We start from the raw sequence: 12,102 nt of genomic DNA on the forward strand, positions 1-12,102 counted from the left end.
GCAGGATCTAAAGTAGAAGCAATTAGGTCAGATCTTGTGAGACTTTTGATGGTTTGAATTTAATCCCCGTAAATTGCTGTGTAGAATAAAGCCTTGTTTTTGTGCTCCTGTCGTTTGAACCGGTGCAGATTTGGCTGCAGTTTTGAGTTCAGGTACATCTCAGCTAAAAACTGTCGACCTGAACGGCAACAGCCTGAAAGGTTCTGCTGGGTCTCTGCTGGACTGAGAGGTCCACACTGTAGACTGGAACGACTCGGGCCGGTCCTGTGCTCTGGTTGTTGTTTCTGGATAAAATGACACAAAAACCTGCCCAGTGGAGGGAAAGCCCATATGCTGCTGCACGCTTACGCAACAGAGGGACTGCACAACCTTTAGCTTTATTGATTACAAGAATGTTATCACAATAGAGAGCACTACAACTACACAATATAACATTCACAGGGGCACAGATAGAGCTTCAGGTTATGCAATGGAACTATTATCTGTGGAATTTTCTTTGTTCGGCTTCTGGAACAAACACAAGTTGTCGAATCTCAGTGCTGATTATATTTATTGAAGGTTTACATTTTTTCTCAAGTTCTCTTTATTTACCATCCACCTCTGACAGGTGTGTGGTCAAACCATTCAGGCAAGAACTCTGGAAGGGGACTTTTAGACACTGTCGTGTCACCAGAATCACTTCTAACAGCGGCTCGGTAGCTAGCCTGTCAAACCGCTTTAACAGTATCAAAGGAAACTGGCAACAAAGTTGTGAGATTGGTGCAACAAAAGTGAATATTACAAGCAGTGGTCAAATTTATGTGAGGAATGAACAGAGTGTGAATGATTTTCAGCAAACAACCAAACTGTGAAACAAGCAAACAGGAAGTGGCGCAACACGCTCACCGGGGCGCGTCCGGAGGTCAATCTCCAGTCGCAGAAGAGAGAAGAAGAAAAGGGGAAGTGAGTGACCGGAAGTGGCACAACACGCTCACCGGGGCGCGGAAGCGCGAAGACTGAAAGGGGAAGTGAGTGACCGGAAGTGTTTGTTCTGTGAAAATAGAGAAGTAGGTTGCAACTTCTACGACTTAAAGTCTCAGGAGGTCTGAGTCAGCGTCACTTCACGTCCTCTGGGATACGAGGTCCATCCAACAGGCAGGTGAGAGCTTTGAATGTCTTTCATTTTGTAAACTGAATGTTTCCTTGACTTGTACCGGTCCAGGGTAGATTGAATCGTTTATGTATCCGCTAGGAGCGTAACGGGACGCTAAAATGTCATTTCTGTTCAACTACTTTTGACAATGCATTTATTTAATTTTTAAATGCAAACAATATAATTTGTATAAATAAATAAAAGCGACCCATTTCGATGGTATTTTAAATAAATTTGACTGAGTTTTTAAAATTATTGTATTGTAATTTAAAAATCTTAATAAAATTATTAATAAGTTAAAACTGTAAACTTTGAACACTTGGCAGCAACAGCCTGAATGTGACAAGTGTTACGGCTACTACCAACTATTCAAGGTTTTGGCTAGAAAGATTAATTTATCCACATTTCTGCAGAAAGCACACATCTGGTTGCCGTGACGACATCTCCAGCAAAGGAGAAACCCCGCTCGCTAGCAACAGCGCTAGCTGGAATAAAACCAGGTCATCATGAAGGGTCTCGTTGGGTGTTGGGTGTTTACCCTTGCATTTCTTTTGACTGGCACAGAGCAGCTTGAGGTAAACAACAACACCAACAGTAATATTAATAATAATACTATTTTGCGGACACGAATAATGGCTAGTGTGTGTTTAAGTAGATAAAGTCTGATTGCTTCTTTGATGTTTCCAGACACAACCGACCGCAGATGCTTCTCAAGGTACGGCGCATGTCACCGCTGATCTCGGGATTTTACCGTCTGGAGTTTATCTCAGGAAACGGCCTCGGCCAGTTGGTCCATTTGGGTTCTCTCTGGTCTCCCTCAGGATCAGACTGCTCACAGATTAAGGCTCTGTCGCCTGGAGCTTCCAGTGGCGTTTATTCTGTCCAGCCTGCCGGAGTCAACGCCCCCTTTGAGGTATCATAGAGTCTGATGCACAACGTAATCCTTGCTTGTAGTTTAATGTTCGCTATGTCACTGATCTTAAGACGGCGAGTCATTCATTCCCAGATATTTGACAGCGCTATTAGCTAGCTAGAGGAAGCTAATTAGACTAACGTTCCACTGACATATGAACCTGGTAACGAGGTCTTAAACATAGACCACATGGATGTTACTGTGTGAAATGACTGGGGAATTGTCTTTATATTATGGTGTAGCGCAGGCCCTACAGGTATGAAGAGGTGTATTATGTTATTACATGTTTATTACATGTAATAGTAAAGATGCATACAGAATACCGTACCTCCTCTGCAAATCTGAATGGTTTGACTGAGCTCAGTAAACTAGTTAATCTAAACTAGTTAGCAGGGTATGTTAATGTGCATCTTATACAAACAGCCAGTCACAGCAGAGCTGTGGAACAATTATGCAAATACAACAGCATTAATATAAGGAAAATCCCTAATCCGTCCAGATTAAACCACAAAGACAAGATAACTTGTATTTTAAATACAATACAAGTCATTTGCTCTTTAAATAAAGCATAAATGTGCTGTATTCAGACACTGCTTGAGCGTTTCACTTCTCGTATGTAAATGAATTCAACAGCTAAATGTTGGAGTGGCATGCCAGAATGAAAACTAAAGCAGGTTTCATAAGCAAATGATAAATATTGTCTGTGGCCCTGTAGAAATGAGTCTTTAAGTTGTGCCTGAAAAGCCAAGCAGCTCCTTTATTCTATATTTAACACCTCCTCAGGTGTTTTGCGAGATGCGGCCAGACGGAGGCTGGACTGTGTTTCAGAGACGCAGCGGAGGAGCAGTTTCCTTCCAAAAGAACTGGGCAGCATATAAACACGGTTTTGGAAACCTGACCAGTAAGTTTTGGCTAACAGCTGTGTGTTTGTGTTTAGAAAGATAATAATATAATAATATGCTTTATTTATATAGCACCTTTCAAGAAATAAAATTCACAAAGTGCTTTTACAGACAAACAAAAAGACATAATCAAGAACCAAAACAGTAGGTAAACGTTAAAATAACATTTTAAAAGCAAGATGTGGGGCTATAAGGAATTTGCCGAGACAGAAAAATGCTTCAGTATATATACAGACGATAGTCTACTGTATATTCAAGAGAAATACAGACTCTAAATGATGTTGAGGTTAAAAATGCTGTGATTATGTTTCTCATTGTCTGGACTGAAGAGCCACAGGCTGACAATCAAAATTGCTAACATTATTAAATTAAATCACATCGTACTGTGGGAGAAGTATTAAGTATTCAAACATCTGTTGCAAACTGGAACGTTCATCTCTCTCTGGGTTGTTGCCGGACTGTCACAGAGGGGTAAAAATCAGCCCCAAAAATCTCTTTGTGTGTAAGGGGCAAACACTTTGCCTCGAAAAAACAGACATCAAACAAAAAACGAGGGTTTTGACTTAAGGCATCCTCCAAGTGGCTACACGCCCCAGGAGAAAGGACTCGATGTCTGATCTATCAGAAATGGTTTCCTCCTGCCCTGCTCTTTCCCTTAGCTGACCACTGGCTCGGTCTGAAGAAGGTTTTCTCTCTGACCAAGAACAAAAGCAAGAAGTGGGTCATGAGGGTCGACCTTTGGGACCACGAAGGTGCCACTGCGTTCGCCCAGTATAAGAAGTTCCGACTGGGCAATGAGACGACAGCCTTCAACCTGAATGTTGGGAACTACAGCGGAGATGCAGGTAGTGCAGGACTTCCTCATTTTCAGCTTTCTTTTCTGTTTGCATTTAATGAACACTGAAATTATTGTATCGCGTCATTGTATTAATGGTGGTGGGAGAACACCTAACAAGTGTTTGAAAGTTGAGATGAAAGGAAATGAGTGTGATGTGGTTTTGTGACAGACAGACAGGGGGGGGGGGTCTCTGTTGCTCAAAGGGTTCCCTCTGAATTCTTCTTCTCGTGCTATTCAACGTCGTTCACAGGAGACGCCATCCGTGGCGCCTATCGAGACATTGATCAGGATCAGAACGGCTCCGGCTTCAGCACCGTCGACTCCGACAACGACGGGTGTGACCCATGCATCTTTGGTGACATTGCTGTGAGGGATTGTGCCTCTTCGAATGGAGGTGGTTGGTGGTACAGCCGCTGCGGTTCTGCTAGTCTCAACAGCGACTGGCATCGTGCTGATGACAACATCGCCTGGGCATCCGGGATCTACTGGAGCACCTGGAAAACTGGTGCGCCTTACTCCCTTAAAGCCACTAGGATGATGATCAAGTCTGTCTGAGGAGCTCTAGCCTCTATTTCACTTCATTACGTATGAAAAGGTACTTTTGTTGCCATTTGCTTTGTGCAGCTGTTCTAGTCAACCATTGCTGATGTATTCCACATAGTCAATGAGGTGAGAGAAGCTTGTTAACGCCGACACCTGGTTGTGGGAAGTTAAACTTGCCGATGAAATGGCAGGAACGTAACGCTTGATGCGGATCCTCAGCATGACGCTCTAAGACGCGGCTGAAAGTCAAGTCTTATGGACTATCCGTCATTAAATACTTTGTATGCAGATTTATTGTTTTCTCTTTTTTCCCCTGTTAAAATATCTTATGTGACTGACAGTAACGGCTCATCTTCACATTAACGGGTCGTCAGCGTTTAGAAAATAAGTAAGAAAATAGTTATTACAACGATGGGAGGGGACGCCTCTGATGGGAGCGTTTGGTTAACAGGACGGCCCTGAGCGTCTCAGCGCTGAACCAGGTCCCAGGGTATGGACGGCGCCAACAGAGAATATGTGATGGGCGTGTCCTCTTCAAAGGCTGCTGGCAAGGCAGGTGATGAAGCAGCATCCTCATCACATGGCTGGTAGAGGGCCTCTTCACGCAGGTGTTTGTTGGACAAAGACGGAGCTGAGAGATAGAAACGTGAGAAAGGTTAACAGTGATCAACACCTGCTGAACATTCATGAATATATATATATATACCGTATATATACAGAATATATATATATATACTGTATACATGCTGCAGTCTGAATGAAGCGAGCTACATGCTCACCACTGAGTTCGCTCAGAGCATCTCGGTGTTTGAGAGAGTCTTGAATCGCGTTTTCTCGTCGCCAACATCTCAGCATGACGTACAGAATCAACCCCAGCTGGAGGGCAAAGGTCAACGCGCCCAGCACGATTACGGTGTCGTTAGCTGTTGAGGGTGAAGAAGAGAAACGCGGCACGATCCGGGTTTAGAGCCGCACGAAGAGCACAAGAAGATGAATCCGTCTCAATGCGATCCAATCCAAAATGATCCATTTAAGGGACACCAATCTCTCTCTCTCTCTCTCTCTCTCTCTCTCTCTCTCTCTCTCTCGCTTCTCCATGATTTAATGCAGGGGTCGGGAACCTTTTTGGCTGAGAGCCCCCTGAACACCAAATATTTTTAAATGTAATTCTGTGAGAGCCATAAAATATGTTTAAAACTAAATACAAGTAAATGTGTTCATTTTATGTAATAACACTTTTAAAGTACTTCTGCTGCTGCGTGGTTTTGCTTTGTGACTACAAAGTGAAAAGTACGATACTTCGTCTTTATTTCTTTCAATCATCTTCTCAAAAGCGTTTCTAAAGTTAGCTCCTTGACAACACGATTAAAACGAGGGAAGTTTACTTCCTGATCTCACAACAGGCCGTTGGGCGGACCCTTTTGCACATCAACCACTATTTTCATCAGCAAAATACAGCAGCCCCAGTTGAACAGTTTCTCTTCCTCGTCTGCATTGCCTAGGCGATAGATAGATAGATAGATAGATAGATAGATAGATAGACACAACGACATGTATGTTTGCCGGCTTTCTAGTTGCTGGTTCGCACATGCGCAAAGGAGTGTAACGGAATTTTCTTTTTGTAATTAAAGAGTCAGATGCAGCCATCAAAAGAGCCACATCTGGCTCCCGAGCCATAGGTTCCTGACCCCTGATTTAAAGGTGCAGAACCGTGAACTTGGATGAGTGAGCTTGGTGGCAACTGTACCAGTTGATGATTGGGGTAGTGCTGACTCCCACTGGGCAACCGCTGGCTGAGGGAAGCCCAGTTTCACGGTTTGGTTCTGTAGAAGTCCCATCCTTCTGATTCCTCACTGCTCAAGAGCGTCTCCTTTGCAGCTGGGCGCTGAATTAAAAGTCACATTTGAGCTCAAATAAGAACCTGTGAAACCAGAACACAACCTTTTTCTTTTTCGAATTGTATTTCAGCAGGCGTTCAATATCCACTATCTGTTGGGGCCAATTTTTCCTCTAATCTGCGCGTGCAATTGCACACTGCTGATGCGTTCTTCGCATCAGCAGTGATCTTTAAAAACAATTTAAAGATCAACTTCATTCTCGAGTGCAAGGGTAAAATATTAACTTTAATTATCTTTAAAACTGTCTGCCAGACTTTACAGTGCAAAGGTCACGCAGCCTCATGAACTGTAAGCTGGAGAGGATGTAAAACGGAACTTGTGTTGAGAAGCACTGTTGTAAAATCCGCAGGAACAGGTGGAACAGGTTCAGTTTAACGACAGAAGGTATAAAATGTTTGGCTCCATTACAAAACAGAGCAAATCAAATGGAACTTGAATATAAACTCTGAAAACCTGCATCCTGTTGTCACAGCTGCACTGATCTGAGGTCAGTCTCCGCACGCTACCACCAAACATTCCACTTTACCATTTGCATCCAGTTTAAAGGGACAGAAAATGAACAGCAGTACCGACCTCACAATCGCTTTGTCTCCGTGCTGCAAGTCTCTGCTGCTGCTGTCCACATGAATGCACTCGGCTCGGATCCCTTCATGAAGGTCCCACAGACGTGCTTCCCTGCTGGCTCCACGAGGGAAGCGCTGACTTTCACAGACAGCTGCGACCTCACCTCTGAATCTTTTTCCTGTAAACACGCAGCAGCAACAAATATGACTTGTTTAAACGTATGCCAGTGAAAGATTCCAAGCGGCCGAGCGGAGACTTGACAGAATGCTTCGGTTTTCCGTGGGGAGGATGGTAAACGTGAACAATAAGTCAGCTATCCCAGGACTTTGTTCTGTCCATAGTGGCCGAACGCAGAGCACTGGGAGCGATCCCTTCATGAGGAAACATCAAAACTCAGCGTAAACACTGGGGTCCAAATCCCTTACGGTTCGGTTGGGGGGGTCCCCTCCATCTTCAGACATGCCTGTATGGTATTGTGAATTTTTATAAACTTCAAACATGTATTGAGGATGTTTTGCTGCAGGTATTCTACTTCATGGAATTATTAGTCCAGATTTATTTGCCACTCTGTCATGCTGTGATAATTGACGATATGGGAAATGTATTTTTGTCATGTTAAAAATATCCAACCATACTCTGGGGAAATGGGTCAGGTCCTTCATCTTCAACTTCTTCAATCCTCTCCCCAGGTGATTCTGCAGGGTTATGAGTCTGGGGCAAATCATTAGTCTGGAATGCCAAGTGCGACATTGTGCGGCGATGTGAGAAATATTTCAAACCTGCTCCTTTTCCTTTAAAAAATTTATTAATAAACGTTGTTTGGTCGATCATGATGATGATAAACGACATGCCGAGTTTACTTTATGAGCCACCTTTGTCGATTTATGTTTGAATCATGCATCATGTCTCAGAAAATTTATCCGTCAGGTGCCGAAAAACAGAAGAAGAAAAGAAACAACAGTCGCAAGGTAAGCGGTTCTGGGGGGGGGGGCTGCCGCGTTTGTTTGCATGTTTTCTTTTATTACTTTTATTACTTTGGTTTTGACCCAGGTTTGTAGAGTGTTGTGTTTACAGACCCCTTTTGGTGGCTCTTCTTTAGTTTCCAGTGACCTCAGACATTCTGCTCCTTAAATTGTTTTTTTTTGCGTGTGTTTAACTTGGACAATAAAAATTGAGTAATGTTTTAAAATACATTTATTTTTATTGGACAAATATTTTATGATTAACTAAAGTTTGTTAAATTGTTTTCTCACCATGCTTGTGAGCTGACCAGTGCACGGGTTGTGTCTGGGAAGCCCTCTCGAGAAATCCATTTGGACAACAAAACAATAGGATTGATTATACTGATCACGTTAAGTCACATAAGAGACACGACACATTGGCTGATCCACAGAGGTTTCAGGTTAAGGGATAAGGGATAAGCAAAGGTGATCAAAGCAGACGGCATGAAGAATGTCCTTTGTTCACAAGGAACATGGCCGAACCTCGGCGCTGATTGTGCACAATAGAGATAATTGTGTGTATTGATCTTAAACATTTGTGCTGTGCTATTGAGGATTGAGTGAAAAGCAGGAATTGTGTTTGTGTTTCAGCAGAATTCATTTTTGGAGTTGGTACACGAGTTTGAGGTTTCAGTGATTGTGTTTGGATTCACGTTTGGATTTTTGTGTGAAGGCAACATTGAAAAACTGTAATATAAACTTTATTTCTATCAGATTAATTCAATAATAACAAAACAAAGATAAGCTTTTTTTCTTTATTTAGAAACTTACACGGATGCCTCATATTGTATGCTTCTCCTCAACTGAACTGTTTTAAAACCAGTGTTGTTTTTGTATTAATAAAAATAAACATATTTATATGATAAATATTTTTTTGGAATTACATTCTTGGTAAAAACTCATCAGAAAAATGTCTTTGGAAAAAATAGATTATTTTAGGTAACTTTTAAATTATATTTCCAAATAAAAAAAACAACTTTAATTTACAGTAATTACTTTGCCAAAAGGTTTTGTCGAAGCAAACAAGTTTATTTTTCCCACCAGCAGAGGGCGTCCGAGTGCATAGTGACACAATTTTCACACATGGCCCCATAATCATATTTTATAATGAAAACATCTGCTCTTTTGAACTCTTTCGAACAGATATGTTAAACTAAATAGTCTTTTTCCACATACTGACATCGATTTCTTTCAGGCTGTCAGTGAAAAATGAAACGTGTCGTTTGTGTCCAGCCTCCTCCAGCCTCATCTGTTGTAGTATAAACATCACACACTGTTCCCTGTTCAAGGCCAGCCAGCATGTCACCTCTCAATGCAGACGATAAAAAATGACCCTCCCATCAGAAGATCGGTTTGTGTACGGATGAACCTCCTGGTTTGGTTTTCGACTGCCGGCGTGTTCAACAGCCCTGCAGATCCTTTTTGATGCCCAAACACGTCTGTTTACCCAACTCTAATAAACAGCTAGTCGTCTTGAACATGCAAATAATCGGAGATTATGCTGCAGAGACTCGTCCTGCTGCACGGATTACTCCAGTGTTGTGCCCCCCCCACATGAACTCCATTATGGTTATTAAAAGCGAGGGACAGAGGAGGCAAACTGTGTTTTGTTTCCGGTTAAGGTGCCGGCGCTGCCCTGTAAGAGGCTCAGCTCAGACACGCCCAGTTATGTAAGACTGTCAGAGGATGAAATCTGACATCTCCTCATATCTCATGTGTTGGAAGCCCAGAACTCTGGTCTGTTTAGGTGAGCCGGCGTCTGTCACGTCTCATTGGTGAATAGTTCAGTTTTGTTTGTGTTGATCTCCACGCTGGAGCGCTGACTTGTTCGTTTCCCACCAAGGTGGGTTAGTAATGAGACGCTCGCACCACGTTACGCTAATAAGCCCCACGTGTTTCCGAATGTAATGAAAATGTCACGGACCGAGGCAGAAAAGAACCCAAACGCACGACAGATCCGGAGGGGCAGGCAAAGAGAAGATCCAAAAAGGCAGGCAGGGGTCACAAACCGGGAAATCCAAACAGACCAGCACACAGGTGGTGATGGGAATGAACTGATTGCAGGAGCACCGGGAGGGGAAGACAGGGAGAGTTAGCGGGGGAATGAAACAGGCCCGCCTCATGCTTCAGGTTTAATCTGTGAATCAGCAGAGCAAAGACTGAACAAAACATTCCTTATTTACGTTTGAACAACTTTCACTCTTTTTGATCCTTAATTGTAATATTTCAATATCAACATTTCTGCATGGACAGTGGAGCCAAGTTATTACTAGTGTATAATGTGACAGGGGATTACCATCCAACCGTTAGTCCCCCGGTCTTGTTTTGGTTTTTACGGCCCACAGGTTAATCGATTTATTCTGTTCACCGCGCTCATTAATCTCATTTCCAGACACAGCAGGAAGCTGGTTTCAGACGCTGAACACAGTTTGCCATAATCCCGATCACATTCCCAGCGCGACGCATCGTGATTCCTGATCCGGGTGAAGGAAGCGTCCCTGCTGGGTGCGACGCGGCAGCCTTCATATTCACAGCATTCACCCGAAGGCCGCGTCGCAGAGCTCGTGACTCTCAATGGCACCATTCATTTGTCCCTTCGGTATTAAGACTTCACGGCTCCCTCTGTCCCATCAGAGCCCAGGTAGAGCGGCTGGAAGGCTGCACTTTACACCTGGCTGTCTCAGCACCTATTGCTGGACCATATAGTGGCTGACATGCAGAACTAGATGACAATAAGCGAGTAGATTGCAGTCATTAACGGTACCATAGAAGCTGCAGAAATAATCCAAACTGAAGGGGAAGTCTCGAGTGTAGCCTCCAACATTCTGCATGAGAGACAAATTACACTCTCAGTGGAAAACACAGCTCTGTTATCAATGAATCAAGTTCTTTCAACGTCAGACTCCGAGTTACAGATCAAATAATTCATTGGCCGTTTGCCTAATATAGGAAAAAACAACCATCATGACAAAGCATATTTTCATTCTCTATAATTTGATTCTAATCTGGATCTGCATCACACTGAAGAAGTTGCCAGAGGAAGATTCTGAATTGTACTTTTCAAGGCGCTTAAAGGTTTGGCCCAATCTGTGGATCTGAATATGAATCCAGAACGATTTCTACATGGTTTCATGTTAACGTGAAATAAAAGTAAGCACCTTGTGGGTGCGAAGAACTCATTTGTACAGACTGTTGGTTAGTTGGCGTGTGTGCAGTGGAGGATGGAGCATCCGAGCCTGTTTCTTGTCTGGATCTGAAATGTAGATTTTTTTTTTTTATCACCGTTGACGAGACGATCTGCTGATTGAAATTTGCTCCAAACCCCGAGTTTGCTCCTGTAAGTGAATAAAAGACTTCATTTCAAGGCAACGCTAAACTTTTGCTGTCTGCAGCTTTAGTGGGAACGACATTCAGCGTTTCGGGAGGCAGAGGTTTTGCATTGAATGGTGCAACCAGACGTCTGCCTTGCATAGGTATATTTGAATAAAACCTCCTGCCGTTGACGCTCCCACACCTCTCTGGGCAGGGAGGGAGTCGCTGCTGTTAGAACGAGGGAGCCTGAAAAGGAATTTGGATTCATTATTTGTGCCCTTGTGAGATCCCTGTGCTTAAACTCCCATTCATTCCCTTCACACTTCATTAAGCCGCCATCGCTAGCTCTGATTATAATTGATCCGCTTCATTCATTAGCCCTTTGAGCCTAAAATCTGGGCTTAAGAACTCATCGGGGGATCCATTGATTCTCGCCGTGGTGCTGAGGTCCGTGCCGTTTTGAGCTGTTTGCTGCTTCGAGTCGTTTCATGAGAGCTTTCTTGGTAATTTCACAGGCAATGGTCGATATATCCTGGTGGATTATCTGGCAGCACCTGCAGCGCTTAATTCAAAGCATCAGCAAATGCAAGATATAAAATCATTATCGGTTTTTACGCACTGGAAAACAAAGAAGATTTGAGCTTGTGGTACTTCCTGCCTCTTTCATAAACTAATTCCACAACATGACTAATCTGTTTTTATTGTGGACTGAACATCCACTCAATAATAAGCTAACACCACTCTCTGAAAGCTGAATCCCCCCCCCCCCCCCCTCTCCCTGATATCCTCACATGAGCTGAGGAAACACTCAATCGCTCCTATTTTACTGTTTGTTTGTTTGTTTTCTTGAATCATGTCCAATTTCTTTGATTTTGATCTTTACCCTCCTTAAAATCTTACCGTCACATTCTGCTCTAAAAATGAAGTTCTGCATTACTGTCTGTAATGAGACAGCAACTATAATGCTTTGTCATATTTTAGTCTTTTTGAATCTTCAAA

General features: G+C 43.1%; 2 protein-coding genes across 2 annotated transcripts in view; both read left to right on the forward strand.

Moving 5' to 3' along the window:
• Positions 1-12,102, forward strand: part of LOC137910698 (uncharacterized) — a 257,139-nt gene that overhangs the window by 91,207 nt on the left and 153,830 nt on the right. The gene's annotated exons all lie outside the window — the stretch shown is intronic.
• LOC137910946 (angiopoietin-related protein 5-like) lies at positions 1,082-4,853 on the forward strand. The gene is made up of 7 exons (XM_068755368.1): positions 1,082-1,138; positions 1,546-1,707; positions 1,820-1,847; positions 1,954-2,045; positions 2,829-2,946; positions 3,607-3,792; positions 4,036-4,853. Exons 2-7 carry the CDS (start codon positions 1,639-1,641, stop codon positions 4,338-4,340), a joined length of 798 nt encoding a protein of 265 aa, XP_068611469.1. The 5' UTR covers positions 1,082-1,138; positions 1,546-1,638; the 3' UTR covers positions 4,341-4,853.

Source organism: Brachionichthys hirsutus, chromosome 22 (assembly GCF_040956055.1).
Source record: "Brachionichthys hirsutus isolate HB-005 chromosome 22, CSIRO-AGI_Bhir_v1, whole genome shotgun sequence".
NCBI lineage: Eukaryota > Metazoa > Chordata > Actinopteri > Lophiiformes > Brachionichthyidae > Brachionichthys > Brachionichthys hirsutus.

What these genes read in the sequence shown, in the direction of transcription:
- LOC137910946 (XM_068755368.1), top strand. Translation starts at nt 1,639, where the DNA reads ATGAAGGGTCTCGTTGGGTGTTGGGTGTTTACCCTTGCATTTCTTTTG. An exon ending in CTGGCACAGAGCAGCTTGAG is followed by an intron (nt 1,708 to 1,819) that starts GTAAACAACAAC and finishes TGATGTTTCCAG; the next exon opens with ACACAACCGACCGCAGATGC. An exon ending in GACCGCAGATGCTTCTCAAG is followed by an intron (nt 1,848 to 1,953) that starts GTACGGCGCATG and finishes GGTCTCCCTCAG; the next exon opens with GATCAGACTGCTCACAGATT.